Genomic DNA, 19,462 nt, shown 5'->3' with positions numbered 1-19,462 from the left:
CCAGATAAATAATCCCTGGATTTTTATGCAGAACTGTATAGACATCAAGTTTATTATTTGCCCATTTATTTGTACAAAGCAGTGTATTAGACAATGTCATAATTATTAATGACAGGTTTCTTCAAATTTGTGCCTGGAGATGCCTTGGGGAATATATTACACTAAGCCCAATTATATTCTTCCAGAGCCAAAAGAACATGTTTTTTATTACACCAATTTACATGACACTGTGTTTTAGGAACCTCAAAGTTTTCCTTAAGTTGGCCATCATTTTAGATCCTTCCTGAGCCTTTTTGAAAATGAACGGTTTTTAGACCCGGATACTAATTAACTTCTTCATGGATAGGAAAAGAATTTTAAACAAGTTTGCACTCTTGTGTAAAAAGTTTAAAAAGAAAAAAAAAATCTCTCTATGCAATAAGTAGGGGTGCTATAATTCTAGAGGCATAGCAACTTGTTCATAAGTAGATCAGTGAGCCACTAATTGTTTATACAATTTGAATTAAATTGATAGGAATATTCATCTACCCTTAAGTTGGCTTCTTGAGTTGGGAACATAGGTCATTTCAACAAGCACTCACTCACACCTCTAGGTACTCTGACTTGTTTTCAAAACAAAAATAAGGATATGTAGTCTGAGAAGGGATAGTTCTCTTGCCAAGCCACAATTTCAAGAAGAAATTAAACTGCATTGTAACCAGAGCTATAGAGACTAGGGAGACTATTTTCCATGCCTACTGGATTTTCAGGAACCCTGTCATCATTTTCTTTCTTTCTTTCTTTCTTTCTTTCTTTCTTTCTTTCTTTCTTTCTTTCTTTCTTTCTTTCGGGATTAGAATAGAATTTTATTTTCCAAAATATATGTAAAAACAAAATTTTAACATTAATTTTTTAAAACTTTGTGTTCTGATTTCTCTTCCCCCCTCCATCCCCACCTCCCACCCACAAGAACTCAATAATTCAAAATAAGTTATACATGAGTAGTCATGGAAAAATTCCCATGCTAGTTGTGAGAGCAAACAGTCAAAAAACCCCCAAATTTCAGATTAAGGAAGTGTCAAAGAGGAAAAGAAAAAAAAAATTTTTTAAATGTGTTTCCATCTGTTTTCAGATACTATCAGTTCTTTCTCTGCAGATGGGCTGCATTCTTCATAAGTCCTTCAGGGTTATATTGGATCATTGCCTTACTGAAAATAACCACATACTTCCCAGCAGATCATCCCCCACTATTGCTGTAATTTGTATACAGTACATTTCACTGCTTCAGTTCATGTAGGTCTTTCCAGGTTTTTCTGATAGTATCCTGTTCATTATAACCTGTATAAAGTACCTTAAGCTTGACAGAGAATTTTCTTCATAAAAGCCCAGCAAAGTAGGTACCATACGTTTTGCCATTATAATCAATCATCACAACTATTTCCCTCCATCCCACTCCCTTCCCATGACATTTACTCTATCTTCTTTTTACCTGTTCCTCCTCAAAAGTGTTTTACTTCTGACTATCCTCTCCCTCTCTCTGCACTCCCTTTTTTCACCCTTCCTTCTGTGTCAAGATAGTGGAATGTGATAGATGAGATTTAGCAGATACTCAGGAGCCCACCTGGAGATTAATTTAAACTGATTGTATTGGATAAGGTGACTGCTGACGATTACTGGCTGATTTCTAGTTAACTAGATTCTAAGCACATCTGGCTGGTACTTAAGAGTACTTAAGAAAGCATGGTTCTCAGAAGCTAACAACTTTGAACTTTGACCACCTTCTGGCCCAGTCAACCAATCAACTTGAAGAACCTCCCATTTCTGGGAGGGGACAGGAAGGAGGGAGCAGAAACTGTGCAGGGAGCTTGGTTTCTTTTGCCTGGAGAGATGGGTGTAGTGGCAAAGGACTTCACAGGGGAGTTAGGAAAGCTAGGATTGCCAGGTTATAGGAATTCTGTTCTCAATCTTTCTCTTTCTTTTCCTATCTTTCAATAAACCCTTAAAAACCTAAACTCGTTTATCAGTGATTTTAGTCAGTTTCCCCCCAAAACTGTGGGGGCCAGATTAGAACCTGCATTTAGAAATTTAAATTACATACTTCCTTATCCTCTTCCCCTCCTACTTTCCTGCAGGGTTAAATAGATTACTCTTCCCAATTGGGTATGAAATCTATTCCTCCATGAGCCCACTCCAACATCATTTTCAATACTTTTAGTATAATAGTAAGTTTGGGTTTTTTCTACTCTATAATTGTTAGAACAGTGTTTGCTTAAAGTGGTGTTTCTTTTGAGTAGTAACTTAAAAGTTAATTTTAAATTGAATCATATTTTAAACAATAATATTGGCAGAGATCCCGCATTTATTTGTTTCATTCTTTAGAATTTCTCCACATTGGAATTCTTTACTGGAAAACATTTGTATTTAATACCATTTTATATCTTTATAAAGTTATACAATTGAGTTATATAATTGAAGCAAGAAATGAAAGCTGATTTTTTTAAAGAGGTAGTCTGATTATTGGGGAAGAAAACAAAACAAAAATGGGAAAGTTAGAGCAAAGATGAAGTATAAGTTTGACTCTCAGATTTGTTTTTTCAAAAATAGGGAGTTTTTGTTATTAGGAATGCAAGAATATTTCAATAGTATAATATCAATAGCAGTTTGCCTATTTCTAAAAATTCTTAAGTGCCAAATCTGAAATTAAAAAGTGAATGGATGAACTAAATCTGAGGGAGACGATGGGGAAAAGTAAATAAAGATGCTTTATTTTTTTTTTAAATGTACTGTATGGAAAATATCTGTTAGCCAATGATTCAAGACAATTCCAAAAGACTCATGATCAAAAATGTTCTCCACATCCAGAAAAAGAACTATAGGTTCTGAATGTAGATTGAAGCATACTATTTTCACTTTTTGTGGGGGGTAGGGGGGTTGTTTCTTCTTTCTTGTGTTTTTTTCCCCTTTTGTTCTGATTCTTTTCTCACAACATGACTAATGTGGAAGTATGTTTAACATGATTGTAACCTGTATCAGATTGCTTCCTGGCTTCGGGGATGGGGGGGGCAGGGGGGAAGGAAGGGAGGGAAGGAGAAAAAAAATCATACAAAAATATTGAAAACTATTGTCGCATGTAATTGGAAAAAATAAAATAAGATACTATTTAAAAATATCTCGAGGTCATACTTCTAAGAAATTTTAACATCTATTGAATTTTTTAAATCTTTTGCTTTTTTTTTTTTTTTTTTGGCAAATGTTGAGCTTAATATCTTCATAGGCTACATTTACCTTACAACATTTACCTTTTTAGCTTACACTTACAAATGAATGTTTTTATGCAGGTAATGAATTTGGCCATCCAGAATGGTTGGACTTCCCAAGAAAAGGAAATAATGAAAGTTACCATTATGCTAGGCGGCAGTTTCATCTGACTGATGATGAACTCCTTCGCTATAAATTCCTCTATAACTTTGACAAAGATATGAATAAATTGGAAGAAAGATTTGGTTGGCTTTCAGCACCTCAGGTAAGTTCTATAGAGAAAATGCTATGCTTTAGGCAGCAATGGACTATTTAGAATAATATTAATTTTAAATCTATATACAGTTCTTTATGCAGTGTATGGTGTCAGTAACATGAATCAGGTTGTCAAAACATGTCACTAAATTCTTTCCTGAAAATAATGTGAATCCTAGACATTTTTGTCTCTATTATTACAGGATTTAAAAAAAATTTAATTTTCTTTAAAATTGGTTAAAAGAAGAAACTAGAACCCATTGTAGAAATCATTGGGAAAATACCTTAATTTTTTTTTTTACTATTTTTCTATAGAATTATATTGTCCTTAAAAAATATTGGTGGCATACATTTCCATTTTCCTGGTTGCCAAATTGTCACTTCACTAATAGTCATCATTCCTGAACCCTAGTTGTATTTTTCATGAACTAACTCATGATTAGAACTATATTGCCAATTTTCAATTAACTTTAAAAAAATAAAATCAATACATTTAATTTTTCCCAGTGAAAAAAATTAATCATTAGCCTTTTCTTTTTTTTTTAAGTGAGGCAATTGGGGTTAAGTGACTTGCCCAGGGTCACACAGCTAGTAAGTGTTAAGTGTCTGAGGCCGGATTTGAACTCAGGTACTCCTGACTCCAGGGCCAGTGCTCTATCCACTGCGCCACCTAGCTGCCCCTAATCATTAGCCTTTTTTAAAAAAATAAAGGCGCAGTTTGAGATTGCTTTTTTTTTTTTTTACTTTTACTTTAATGTGTATTTTTCATAAATTGGCTGAAAATCTATATTCAACAACATTGTCTCGAATATCCTAGTCAGGAATGTAGCTTTGCATAGAAATGGTGAAATAGTTTCTGTTCTGCAGAAGCATTACAGACGACCAGAAATATTAGTGTTTACTCTAAACATTTATCAATTCTAAATTATCAAGAATTGGGCTTTGATTCACAAGGCAGGAAAGATAGAAAAATCTCATAAACAAAATTTAAAATTAGGATACATAAAGTTATGGACAGTTATCTTAAATTTGAGTTTTCATATTATATTAAAGTTTGCAAACTTAAATGTGTAGGTAATGAGTTCAGATTCCCATTTATATATTATACATGTGTGTATACATATATAAACATATATATCATATGAGACATATAGTCTCACATTTATTCTGTCGTGAAGATAATAGAATTCTGAGTAACCAAACAAAAAACAAATCCAAAATTAAAAGCCTTCAGGCAGATATTTTTAAAATACATTTTCTCCCTCTCTTCATATGGATATATTTATATAACATATATACTTTAAAATGAACCATAACATTTATACAACAGACAATTGTATAAAGTTCTTTTTTCTTCCTATTGCTATCATTGTCATAAAAAAGACGTGAATCTTTTCAGAACCTTTTTTTAACGTGCTTGCAAGATTATTTTTGGGATTTCTTATGTCAAAATTGTAGTGCCTTTTTGAAAAAGTAATACTGTAGATAACATTGGTATTCTAGTAAAATATACGGCTACTTTACTAAGACAAATATAAAAACTATTTTTCCCTTTAGTTTGGAAATAATTCACTTATAGAGACATTTATATATTATTGAAATGTAATATATCTTCTTCTTATAGGCCTATGTGAGTGAAAAACATGAAGAAAATAAGGTCATTGCTTTTGAACGAGCAAATCTTCTTTTTCTCTTCAATTTCCATCCAGAAAAGAGTTTTACTGATTATAGAGTGGGAACAGCATCACCAGGAAAATATCCTTTCTCTTACCACAAAATATATTCATCTGAATTATTTTTGTTTATAATTATTTATAATAAATATGAATACATCAAAGGTAAGAAAAGGCCCTTGACTGAAAGTCAGGCTCCTATGTCATAAAATCATCTATTTCTGTATCATCTATCTAAGTATAATTCTTCAATATGCAGAATTCTCCATAATTAAAATCAGTGAATCACATTCACCCTACTTCCTTTACATTGAACAAAGCAGGAACCTGTGTTGTAGTACTTGGTTCATAGATATACTTATAGATATATACCCTAACTTGAAGATATCAGCACTATTTCAAGCCATAAAGAACCTCTTCAGAAACTTTCCTCACAATGGGTCTCCAACACAAGGTGTGGAAACTTATTCACTGCTCTTCCCGTATCTCTTTACTTAAAATGATATCAAGGGACAGAATGGTGTAGTGTGGCTATCAATCTAGCATGAGTAGGTTTGCTTCAGGTTAGGTAAGGTAAAGATTTTAGCCATGCAGTAAAGAAATGCATGGGCTTGAGTGCCACTAACCTTTCCATTGCCTTCAAAAAAAAAAAAAACCAAGAAAAAAAAGATTTTATTAATTGATGGCATCTGAACTTTGTAGCTAAGACCTTCTGTGGCCTAAGTCTTGTCACAAGAGCTACTGAAAATTACTTAATTAGTAAATGCATTTCTAGTAAGAGCCTAAGGTAAAATTTATCTTTTTCTTATACACACCAGCCTCTTTGAATTACTTGTAAAAATTCAATCTTTGAAACATATATAGGTTACTGAAAAGTATGTTTTTAATTCTTATAGGCTTTTGTGATTGAAAAGTAAGAAGAAAAGCCTACCTTTACATACTTACTGTTTTCGTTTTTCCTTCATCATCTTCTACTATAACCATCACCCTCTACGGTGTTATTTCTCCTAAAAGTATTTTTACTTTGCTAGAGGTATCTTTGATGTCATAGAAAGATGTAATTATTCAAGGGAATTAATCTCTTATAGTGAAATTTTGGCACTGGTATAAGTCCTGAGGAAAATACGTTGAGCAAGAGTACCCTTCCGAGCACCTTTCTAGTCACCTTATAGATTTGGGTAACTTCTTTCTTCAAAATTGTTGTGTTCATAAGGTAAACTCTAAGGGTTAGAGAGATGAACAGGCCATCTATCCTTCCTGTTCCCTAAAATTTAGTAGATAATTGTCTTTAAAGAAATAGTTATGTAATGAACATTACCCCCATTCAACTGAAAGGTAAAAACAAAATCCAATATACAATGCCTATATATGAGTTGAGATTTATTGAAGGATATGAGTTTACAAGTACAAATGTTTAATTTATTGTATGAATATACCCATTGCTTAGCACATAGTGTCTTGTGCATAGTAGGAGCTTAATAAATACGGATGGATGGATGGACTTCAGAGATATATCATAGACAGATGGATCTCATATGCATAGTGAGTACCAGAGTTCAAATGATAACCATTGGCTACTACTAGATGAAGGATACATTCCTCTACACCTGTATGATTAATTCTAACCCTGCACCAATATTTTTCCTAAATTGTCCCCAAGTAAAAATTGGATTAAGGGGAAAAAAAATCTGTTTCTTATGTCAGTCCTTATCAGTGAAGCCATAGCCCTTCAGGTGTACTTGAAGATTTAAGAACACTTATTGGTTGTCATGTGTTCTAGTGCTCATGGACAGTCTTTTTTGAATATCAATTTGTCAAGTCACAGGAATTTAGCTTCTAGACAGTCTTGTTTGTGTTTTGGCCTTAGTATATGTTCAGTATTGTCAGTCAATCAGTCAACATTTATTAAGCACCTAGTATGTGCCAGGGACTGTGCTAAGCACTAGGGAGGAAAAAAAAGGAAAAAGACAACCCTTACCCTTAAGGAGCATACAATCTAATGGGTGAGTCAACATGCAAACAGAAATATACAAAGCAACTTATGTGGTTATCTACTATGTAGAGGTAAACCCATGGGCTAGTTCTTATAATGAAATTGAAGATTATTTATTCTATTTTTAAATCTGGGAGATGGCAATTATCTCAGTATCTCAGGAGTCTCTCAAAACGGGAGTTTCATTTCCAGTTTCTTAATGCCACAAGTAGTAGTACTATTAATAACATAATAATAAAAGGTTAATTCATCACTTGTTCTCACACTTGAGCTAGAAATGTGTATATTTGTAGGGAATGGATAATAGTGTTTCTAAGCAGTTGTTGTACGATATACTATAAGGGGATAACATCAGAGAGGACAGGAGAAACCTTTTAATTGTTCACTGAAGGATTTAAAAAAAAATTAACATTCATATAGCCTGACCCACCTGGGAAATAATAGCACACAAACAAGACTGATGTATTGCAGCAAAGAAAAAGTTAATTCTTCTTTGAGCATTGGTATCCATGCTGATTTTTGAGAAGCAGAATGCCAGTGACATTTTACACAGTTAGCAAGTCTAACCACAAAACAAAGAATCGTTATGTGTATACAGTATGAAAAGGACAATGGCACATTTGGATTCATCAGACTCTCACACAGTGCATAGTAATTACTGCCAGTACCATCTTTGTTTCTCTTTTGGCAGGGCAATGAGGGTTAAGTGATTTGCCTAGGGTCACACAGCTACTGTCAAGTGTCTGAGGCTGGATTTGGACTCAGATTCTCCTGAATCCAGGGCTTGTGCTTTATCCATTGTGTCACCTAGCTGCCCCCCCAATACCATCTTTGAATAAAAAAGAACAGTAGTACCTAATACCCAGTCCTAAGACCTAGATGCATACAAGTGACTACATTCATCCTCTGCTCACTAATATAGAATACATTTTATACTTTTTTAATGCTTTTCATATTTGTATGTGCTGTTATTTCATAAATAGACCCTTAGAGAAGTAAACTTAATGTCTGACATTGCATTAACAGAATCATTATTTCATATTCATAACCACATTTCTTCTACATAACTTAGTATAGAAGGTAAATGTTGACTGAAAATGAAATTGTAAGCCACTAGGAGACAAGAACTAGCCATGTCTAAACCACTGTGATTTATTGATATAGTCTTCAAAATGGGTTTGATACAGTTGGAGGGAAAATTGTACACATATTCAGGTCATAAATAGGCTTCTTCCGGGTTACCCAATACCTCTGTAGGATAGAAACAAAACAAAATAAGCTTTATATTAAATGATAGCAGTGTCTGCTTCCCATAGATTTTTCATGCTATGTGAATTAATATTAAATGCCTCACTTATTCCATCATATGTAGTCTTGTTCTAAAATACAAAATTCTGGGCTTGTAGTTAATTTTTTTTTTTTGCAGGGCAATGAGTGTTAAGTGACTTGCCCAGGGTCACACAGCTAATAAGTGCCAAGTGTCTGAGGCCAAATTTGAACTCAGGTACTCCTGAATCCAGGGCCAGTGCTTTATCCACTGTGCCACCTAGCTGCCCCTGTAATTAATTTTTAAGGTGTATATATTGTATTGTTATTTTGAGACCTTAAAAAAACTAAAACATAATTAAATAAGTGTAGTAAAATCACTCATGATTGCTAAATTGCAAGTCCCCTATCAAATGACATTTAAAATTGTCAGAACATTAAAATATTAAGGAGAGTGGTCCTATCAGTATGGCACATACAAGGCATGTGAATCTAGGGCAAAATGATTTGATGCTAAAGGTACAGATAAGTAAATAAAGTTTGATTTGAACTAATATCTCAGAAACATTATCATTAAAATGCTGCGAGTTGTACTTTTAAAAATGTAAATTCAAGCATTCTGGCATTTGCAAAACCTGTACCTAGAGTTGCTAATGAGCAAATAAGGTCACTTCAATGAGTCACTGGAGTGTGATTGCTGGAGGCAGAGATATAGCTTTGTAGTTTCTTAGTTTACAGACTCCTTTTGAAGTGCAGTGATGTAACTGTGCCTGTCTATTAGAATTCATACTTTATGGAACAAATGAAGACAAAGCACTTAATTTAGTATCAGGTAAATGCCATATTTTATCAAGGTCCTTTATGAGTTAAGGTTAGTTTCTGAGGTAAAGATATTTAAAGGTAACCTCAGAAACTGGAATATTATTTAGTAAGAAAACAAAGACATCACTTTGGTGCATTGTCATAGTTATATAGTTGATATTGGATATACATGTTATTTATTGAGGGAACTCTTATTTAAATTCATAATATAAAAAAGCCTTACCTGGTTAGAATTTTCATTTTTTACCTGTGCTTTTCTGAAAGCTTTTTTCATTTCTCTTGCCATGGATTTGATATGGCCAAACAGCCATTGTCTAAGTCAATATTCTCCAGATTCAAGCTGTTAGACTTTTAAACATTACTTAGAGATCCTCTTAATAAATTTGCATGGTTTGTCGGATTATTAAAATAGTTTTGAAAGAGGAGTAATCTCTAACATATACACACAGAGGAATTTAACATGAATCATAAAGCAAGGAAAATATTTTGCATAGTGAATAATTAAACAACTGCTTTGTAACAATTTTAGATTAGCTTAATATTCATAGGACTCTACGCAGTAGTATATCATGACTTCACTTTTGACATTACTTCACAAATTATATTAGCAGTTTTTCTGAATATTTATTCTAGTATTTTAAGGTATGAGATGAATTTCTGGTTACATGCCCAATTGTACAGTAATAATCTTCTTCCATTGCGAACTCAGTTGAATTTAGGAAAAATTTCAATTACCTGTTTCTGCTTCCTCAAGGAGAAAAAAGTCAGAGAGTTTATTATTAAAATCTAAAAAAAATGTTCTTTTACCTCACAAAAATATGAATGGGGAAACTATTGTATCTGTGTCATGTGAGTGAATTACCTATATAAGTTAAGTAGTTCAGATTTACACATTGGAGGGAAAAGTATTTCTGGAAAGAAAGAATTTAAAGACAAAATCCTGGTGGAGTGGGACATATGAATTCTCCCTTTTGAGGGTTAATCTTAAACCACTGAATGAATTTTTGTTTTTCAGTCATTCAGTCATGTCCTACTCTTTGTGATCCCATGGACCAACTGTTTTTAAGAGATTTTTTTTGTGGCAAGGATATTGGTATGGTTTTCCATTTCCTTCTCCAATTTTATGCAGGCAGGAATTAAGTCAGTTGCCCAAGGTCACACTGCTGGTAAGTTTCTCAGGTTAGATTTGAACTCTGGTCTTTCTGACTACTCTATAAAGAATTAAAAATTGGTCCCCACAACTCTTATCATTATTCAATGGTGCAGTCACCATTGAATGAATAAACATGTCCATAATCTTAGACTCTTTTGCTGACTCATCTTTCAAATAAAACTCTACTTACTGTCGGTATTCCCTAAGGCTCTGTCCTCAGCACTCTTCTCTTCTTTCTCTAAACATTCTTAGTGACCTCATAAGTTCTCATGCATTTAACTATCTTCTCTATTCATAGGGCTCCCAGTTTTCCTTCATTACCAACTAACTACTCATGAAAAATTTCAAGTAGATGTCCTGGAGGCATCTCAAACTCACCATACACAGAACAAAACTTACTATCTATCTTCCTTCCCTTTTATTTCCCCATTTCTTTTGAAATTACCTCCATGCTTATATGCACTCAGATTTGTAATCTTAGCATTACAACTCCTTTCTTCTTTTCTCCACATATCCAAATGGTTTGTCAAATCTTGATGTTTTTACCTCTACAATGTCCCTGTCACCATTCTACTCCTCTCTCCTCATTAAGCCACCATACGAAATCAGACCTTTATTACCTCTTGTTTAGGTTATTGAAATAGCTTCCTAACTGGTCACTCTACCTCCAGTCTCTCCATTCTAGTCTATCTTTCATACTGCTATCAACATAATAGTATAATAGTATTAGCAAATATTCATATGATACTTTGAGGTTTTCAAAGTGTTTTACAAATATCTCATTTGATTCTCGCAACAACCCTGAGAGATGGATGCTATTATTCCTTTTTCTTTTTTATACCAAATGAGAAAACCAAGTCAGGTAGAGGTCATGTGACTTGCCTAGCATCACACAGCTACTAAGTGCCTGAGTTCAGATTTTATGATTCAAGCAAGTCAGATTTGAGCTCAGGTCTTTGCAACTCATATCTGGCACTCTTTTCACTGCACCACCTACCTAACTGCCTTGTTCTACAAAAGAACTTTTCCTTAAGCACAGATCTGACCATGTTAGTCTCCTCAGTTAACTCTAGAATCTCCCTATTGTCTTTAGGATCATGTATAAATCTTTCTGCCTTTCACAACATTATTTCAAGTTTTCTTTCCCTCTCTTTCTCACTCTACTCAGTCCAGCCAGGCTTGCCATCCTCTTTTTGTCTTCACACAACAGTCCATCTTTTTTTCTGTGTCTTTGCACTGGCTATCTCCTGTATCTAGACTTCATTTTGTCCTCAGTGCCACTTCATAGAATTTCTTGCTTTCTTCAAGACATAGCTCAAGTACTACTTTTTGCATAAACTTTTACTCATCCCCCTCAAATTCCCAAGGAAGAGAGTATAGAGAAATTAGAGAAGAGGGCCTATAGCCTTGGGGGCATACTCACAGTTAGAGAGTGTGATATGATTGATGAGCCAGAAAAGGAAACTAAATAGGAATAATCAGCCAGTCAGGAGAACTAAGAAAGATTAATGTCAGGAAAATTCTAGAGTTTCTAGGTGGTCAACAGTATTGCACGTTACAAAGAAGTCAAGAAAAATGAGGATTAAGAAAAGATGATCAGATGTGATAATTTAGATTATTGGTAAATTTTTAGAGAACAATTTCAGTTGAGTGATGAGATCTGAAACCAGACTAGAAAGAGTTGAGACAGAATTGAAAGGAGAATAATTGGAAACAATGAGTACTTTGTTGTTGATATTGCTGTTGGGTTCCTCCCTCTCCCCCCACCCCCATCCCTAGCATGAGTTGAGAAAGGAATGCTAAGAAAGAGAGGAGAGATATAAGATGATGGAGGAACTGGTAAGATCTAGGGAAAGTTTCTCTAAGTATGGGAGAGACTGAGGCATGTTTGGAAAGAGCAGCAAAAGAACAAGATAGATGTGAACATTAGAGACAGTAGCTAGGATAATCAAGACAGCAATCTGCTGAAGCAGATGGGAGTGTATAAAATGGGTCCATATAGAAGAGTTGGTCTTAATGAGAAGTATTCCTCATTGTCACACTGGAGCAAAGGAAGATAGAAAGACAAATAACCATGGGGGGTTGAGATTCAGAGAAGAAGGAGCTCGCAACACATGTCCTCTGTTGATTCAGTAAAGTATGAGACAAGATTCTCAACTAGGAACAGATAGAGAGGTCTGGAAGATATTTTGTGAGGAGTGAGATTAAGGGAAGAATAAAAGATTGGCTTTGATATAGTGAAAACCAGTTACTACCTCCACCTCTTTTCTTCTGAGAGTCCAGGAACAGAGCATGGACATCAGCCTCCTCCTGAAATGGTTTTCTGTGAATGAAAGGTGTCGCCTGAGCTAAGCTTTGAAATGAGGATTCTAAGGGGTGGAGATGAGGAAATGTATTCAGAAATGGAACGGTTTGCATAGAGTTATGAAGATAAATGGAATGTTGAATTGGGAATAGCTAGAAGACCATTTGTGAAGTACATGAAGAGGAAAAGTGAAACAAGATTGTAAAGGTAGATGGAAGACAAACTTTTGAAGAATCTTAAATGCCAGGCTGAGTTTATACTTTATCTGAGAATCAGATCACAAAAGACTCGAGCAAAAGAATGATATGATCTGACCTATGTCAAATTCAGTCTTATAATTTATTTAGAATTTTATTTTGCCAAATTATATGTAAAAACAATTTTACATCAATTTAAATAAAACAAAACTTTGTGTTCCAAATTCTCTTCCTCCCTCCCTCCCCAATCCCCCCCCCCCGTTAAGAACTCAAGCAATTCAATATAATTTATACATGTGTAGTCGTACAAAACATTTCCACATTAGCCATGTTGTGAAAGAAAACAGAGAAAAACAAAACTTCACATAAAGGAGCTAACAAAAAATGCTTCATTTTGTATTCAGATACTATCAGTTCTTTATCTGCATATGGACTGCATTTTTCTTAAGTCCTACAGAGTTGTCTTGGATCATGGTATTGCTGAAAGTAACTTAATAATTCACAGCAGATCTACAGTATTACTGTTATTTTGTATACAGTTCATTTCACTTTGCATCAGCTCATGTAAGCCTTTCCAGGTTTTTCTGATAGCATCCTGCTAATCATTTTTTTTTATAGTAAACTACATTTATATAGCACTTTAAAGAGAGATTTCCTTACAATAAACCCATGAGGTTCATTATTGCAACAACGGTAATAGATAACATTTATATAGTACCTTATATCTCACAAAGAATTTTCTTCACAATCCACCTAGCCAAATAAGTACCACTCAATCAATCCTCATCAATCAATTCTCATCTTCATCCAATCATCATTAGTCCATCAATCCATCAGTCAATCAATCAAACATCATCATCATAAATTGCTCTTGCCTCTGCTTCAGAATAATTTTTTTCACAGTTACTATTGCTGTGTTTCTCTCCATCCTATTTCCTGTCTTTCACCCTATCCCTCCTCAAAAGTGTTTTGCTTCTGACTGCCCCCTCCCCCAATCTGCCCTCCCTTCTTTCACCCCTCCCCCTCTTACTTTCCTGCAGGGTTAGATAGATTATCAAATTGAATGTGTGTGTTATTCCCTCTTTGAGCCAATTCTGATGAGAGTAAGGCTCACTCACTCCCCTGTACTTCCCCCATCTTCCTCTCCACTCCATAAGCTTTTTCTTGCTTCTTTTATGTAAGATACTTTGCCCCATTCTACCTCCCCCTTTCTTTTTCTCCTACTGCATTCCTCTCTCGCCCTTTAATTTTATTTTTTCAAAGATACCATTCCTTCATATTCAACTCACACCTGTGCCCTCTGGTCTAAATATACTCCATCTACCTGCCCTAATAATGAGAAAATTCTTATGAGTTACAAGTATCATCTTCTCACATAGGAATATGAACAGTTTAACCTTTTAATATCTTTTATGATTTCTTTTTCCTGTTTACCTTTTTATGCTTCTTTAGAGTGTTGTATTTGAAAGTCAAATTTTCCATTCAGCTCAGATTTTTCATTTCAAATGCCTGAAAGATCTCTCCTTTATTGAATTCCCATTTTTTACCCTGAAAGATTATACAAGTTTTGCTGGGTTTGTGATTCTTGTTTGTAATACCAGTTCATTTGCCCTCCAGCATATCATATTCCAAGTCCTCCCATCCTTTAATGTGGAAACTACTAGATTTTGTGTTATCTTGACTGTGGCTCCACCATACTTGAAGTTTTTCTTTCTGACTGCTTGCAATATTTTCTCCTTGACCTGGGAGTTCTGGAATTTGGCTATAAAATTCCTGGAAGTTTCCATTTTGGGATCTCTTTCATGAGGTGATTGATGGATTCTTTCAATTTCTATTTTACCTTCTGCTTCTAGAATATCAGGGCAATTTTCCCTGACAATTTCTTGGAAGATGCTATCTAAGCTCTTTTTTTTATCATGACTTTCAGATAGTCCAATAATTTTCAAATTATCTCTCCTTGAGCTATTTTCCAGGTCACCTGTTTTCCCAAGGAGATATTTCACATTGCCCTCTATTTTTTTCATTCTTTTGGTTTTGCTTTATTGTGTCTTGATTTCTCATAAACTCATTTGCTTCCATTTGCTCAATCTCAATTCTTAAGCAATTATTTTCTTTAGAGAGCTTTTGTATCTCCTTTTCCATTTGGCTTTTCAAGCTGTTGACTCTTTTTTCATGACCCTCCTGCATTACTCTCATTTCTCTTTCCATTTTTTCTACCTCTCTTACCTTATCTTTAAAATCCTTTTTGAGTGCTTCCATGGCCTGAGACAAATTCATATTTTTTTGGAAGCTTTGGATGTAGGAACTTTGACTTTGTTAACTTCTTCTAAGGGTATATTTTGATCTTCCTTGTCACCAAAAAAACTTCCTATGGTCCACAGTTTTTTCTGTCTGCTCATTTTCCTAGCCTGTTTCTTTACTTTTAACTCCTTCTTAAAGTAGGGCACTGCTTCTAGGACGTATTGTCCCAAGCTTCAGGGAGTCCAAGGTAGTATGATTTAAGAAGAGGCACGTTTTGTACTCCCTTTGCCTATGATCTAGTCTGTAAGTAACCACAGGCCTTCTTGCTCTTTAACCCGGGAACAGAATTGTGTTTCACTGTGATTGCAAGCTCTGGAGTGCCTATGTCCTTCCCCCACCTGGGCCACCACTCGAGACTGCTTCCTTGTTCCGAGCATGGACAACAAAACAGAGTTCTGCCCCAGCACCAGCAGAGACCCCTGTAATCTCCTCCCAGCAACGATTCGGCCTCCTCACTGGTCTGTGAGTTGAGTTCCAGAAGTAGCCACTGCCTCAGCTGATTCCAAGGCTCCAGAGGCCTGATTCTCTGGGGTTGGGGCTGGGTTTGTGCAGTGTGGCCTGGATCTGCACTCCACTCTCACCCCAGTACAACAGACCTTTCCTGCCAACATTCTAAGTCATCTTTGGCTAGAAAATGATCTCACTCCATCCTTTTGTAGGGTCTGCTGCTTCAGGAATTGTCTTATGGCATTATTTGAAGGGATTTGGAGGAATTTGGGGGAGAGCTCTGAGGAGTCACTGCCTTTCCTCCACCATCTTGGCTCTTTGTAGGAAGTCCCCTCAAGTTTGGATACTGAGATCATCTCATCAATTTGATAGTTACCTTCAACAATAAAGATTACAATCCATCTATGTCTGTCCATCTTGTGAAACTCTTGACCATGTTCTCCCATAATTTTACCATAGCGGGGTCCACTCAATGTGCTGGAGGCTTTCCTCACTTTTTCCTGACATCGAAGGAAGCAAGTAGAGTATTCTGCCTGTCTACCTTTCATCCTTCACCCTCACTATGTTCTTATTTAGTTATTATGTGCTACTCAGTGACATTCATTTTTAATTCCTCAGAGACTTTTATTTCATGTCTTACTACCATAGAGTAATTCTGGTAGATTTTTGGTATTAAGAAGATAGGCCTTATAATCAAATCAGATTTGTAATTTTCTAAGAGCAGTCCAGCCCACTCTTCCATTCAATTCTGAGTCCAGATGGATCCAATCTTTATTTTCTGTTCCAGGTAGACTTACTAATGGTCACATTGCAATCTGGGCAATAGACATTCTTCATCCACTTGGTCTTTACTGTGTAGATGTCCAGGCCAACCTTCTTTGAGTGACTACAAATCTCTTTAAGGAGGCTCTCAATTATACTATGTCATGATACAGTTAACACAATTCTATTCACAAATAGGAGGACCTAACCATCTATAGGGAATCCCTCTTCAGCTTGGACAATATAGCAAAAATTCCTCCACAGTAGTGAACACCATTGAGGAGCCCTCCATCTCTTCAACATAAGCCTCACCAAATGTTTTTATTCAGTTTGTCTTGCACGGAGCTTTTTATTATATCTTTCAATGAATCTGACATAATTTTTTTAATCGTATTTTTTTTCCAGTTACATGTAAAGATAGTTTTCATCATTCATTTTTGTAAGAATTTGAGTTCCAAATTTTTTCTCCCTCTCTTCTTCCCCCACCAAGACAGCAAGCAATCCAATATAGGTGATGTATGTATTTCCACCTTAGTCATATTTGTGAAAGAAGAACCAGAACAAAAGGGAAAAAGCACAAGAAAGAAAAAACACAAAAAAGGTGATAATAGTGTGCTTCAATCTGCATTCAGTCTCCATAATTCTTTTTCTGTATGTGAAGAGCATTTTCCATCATGAGTCTTTTAGAATAATCTTGGATCATTGTATTGCTGTGACGAGCTAGGTCTGTCACATGTGATCATCACATGATGTTGTTGTTACTGTGTACAATGTTCCCCTGGTTCTGCTCACTTCACTCAGCGTCAGTTTATGTAAGTCTTTCTTAGTTTTTCTGAAATCCTTAAGCTCCCCATTTCTCATTACACAATAGTATTCCATTATATTGATAATACCACAACTTGTTCAGCCACTCCCCAATTGATGGGCATCCCTTGATTTCCAATTTTTAGCCACCACAAGAAAGAGCTACCATAAATATAGGTGTTGGTCTGGTCTTTTTCCCTTTTTATGATCTCTTTGGGATACAGTCCTAGTAGTGTTATTGCTGGGTCAAAGGGTGTGCACAGTTTTATAGCCCTAAAAGACACAGTTCCATATTATTCTCCAGAATGGTTGAATCAATTCACAGCTACACCAACAATGCATTAGTGTTCCAATATTCCCACATCTTCAGTATTTATCATTTTCCTTTGTTATATTAGCCAATCTGATGGGTGTGAGGTGGTACCTCAGGGTTATTTTAATTTGCATTTCTCTAACCAATAGTGATTGAGAACATTTTCCCATATAACTATAGATTTGAAAAATTTTAATGCATAGATTTGACACACTTTGGGACCGTGTAAAAGAACCTATAATACACCATTTTGTTCTACTACATCAAATACTTTGTCATAATCAACAAATTATAATCACATTGATATCTTATGCTCTCTCTTTTAGTTAATTATCAGATGGTAAAGATGTGGTCCATTGTTGAATACTGATTGCAAAAGCCTCTTTGCTCCCTGCTGATACCTTCATTGAAAATACTTTTGATTTATATCGAAATGACTTGTTGAAATATATTATTTAGACAAGACAGTGTTTTCCAAGTTGCCTTTTTTACCCCTCCAGTGTTAATAAGATCCAAACTCTCTAAAACCATAAGTTACAGAGAAAATGCTCACCTGTAATGATCTGGAGAATCGAATCTTCATCTGGTAGTTCCCTATATCAGTGACATCACAGGTCTAGTCTATCACTAAGATTTTCCTCCCCATCACCCATGCCTATGGAATATTTTTCTGTTATAGCAGCCTTTCAGTGCCTTCACAATTGTGTTTCCAATATCATCTATTTACATTTAGTCTGATCCAGATGCTCTTCTGCTCTTTGTCCTCTTTAGTGCCATTTATATTTCCTCATTACTGAGATTTTGTTTTAATGAATTTAACAAATTCTTTTCTAATTTTCTTCTGTTATATTTCCTTTTTTATTCTTGAATGCCCTTGGGAACACTTTACTTTGTAGGATATCTTGCCAAATTTTCATTTAAATGATTTTTACCCTTTATTATCTCTTTGATTTATGAAATGATATTGTTCATAAGCATCTGTCATCATTCATAAGAATTTTACAAATGAGTTTATATTTCAGCCTACTATTGCCTTTATTTGGTCAGATGTTTGGGCTCTTTGAGAGCTCACTTTTTGGGCTCTTGTCTTTAATCTGGCAATTAATTTACATACATTGAACTTTTGTATTAAAATTATTGTTTTGGGGGGCAGCTAGGTAGCGCAGTGGATAAAGCACTGGCCTTGGATTCAGGAGGACTTGAGTTCAAATCCAGCCTCAGACACTTGACACTTAACTAGCTGTGTGACCCTGGGCAAGTCACTTAACCCTCATTGCCCTGCAAAAAAAAAAAAAGAGTACAATAAAATTATTATTGTCACTGTTAGTCATTTCATATTTTTATCATCAATTACATATTCAAATACTTCTTGATTAAACTGCTTAGTTTCATTTGTATATCATATCTCTTCATTACTCTTGTTTTTTGATCAATGGTCTGACTGTACAGAGAACTGAATGACAGATAAAAGTCTCTAACACATGATCAGTAACTATCTACATTACATGCAAATTATTTTTTAATAAAGTGTTCACGATATAATAGCATAAGCTTTATGTGCATACACATTCTTCTTCCTGAACCATTCTTCCCCATTCTTTTCCTTATCATTACCTTTCCCTACCTTTGCTTTGATTTTGCATTGAAGTCACAAAGTATTAGTATATGTGGACCTAATTGGGAGTTTCTTATCAAGTCCTCATAAGTGGTCCTTAACTTTTTACTTTTACCTTTGTCTTTTTGCAAAAAACTTATCTCTTATATAATTTTTCATAATAAGACCTACTCTGTCACTTCTTTTCTTTTCCTTTGCAAAAAGCACCTGTGAGTGACACAGTGTATAAAGCACTGGCCCTGTACTCAGGAGGACCTGAGTTCAAATCCAGCCTCAGACACTTGACACTTACTAGCTGTGTGACCCTGGGCAAGTCACG

At 35.0% G+C, this 19,462-nt stretch overlaps 1 protein-coding gene across 1 annotated transcript in view; it reads left to right on the top strand.

Annotated features, from left to right (window-relative positions):
- The window catches only part of GBE1 (1,4-alpha-glucan branching enzyme 1), a 271,477-nt gene that overhangs the window by 226,850 nt on the left and 25,165 nt on the right, over positions 1-19,462 (top strand). The window contains exons 13-14 of the mRNA XM_043990842.1: positions 3,318-3,502; positions 5,117-5,247. Of these exons, the coding sequence (XP_043846777.1) occupies positions 3,318-3,502; positions 5,117-5,247 (316 nt within the window). The remainder of the gene's footprint in view (positions 1-3,317; positions 3,503-5,116; positions 5,248-19,462) is intronic.

Source organism: Dromiciops gliroides, chromosome 3 (assembly GCF_019393635.1).
Source record: "Dromiciops gliroides isolate mDroGli1 chromosome 3, mDroGli1.pri, whole genome shotgun sequence".
NCBI lineage: Eukaryota > Metazoa > Chordata > Mammalia > Microbiotheria > Microbiotheriidae > Dromiciops > Dromiciops gliroides.
The sequence above is the reverse complement of the archived record's forward strand: the minus strand, read 5'-3'. Positions and strand labels throughout refer to the sequence as shown.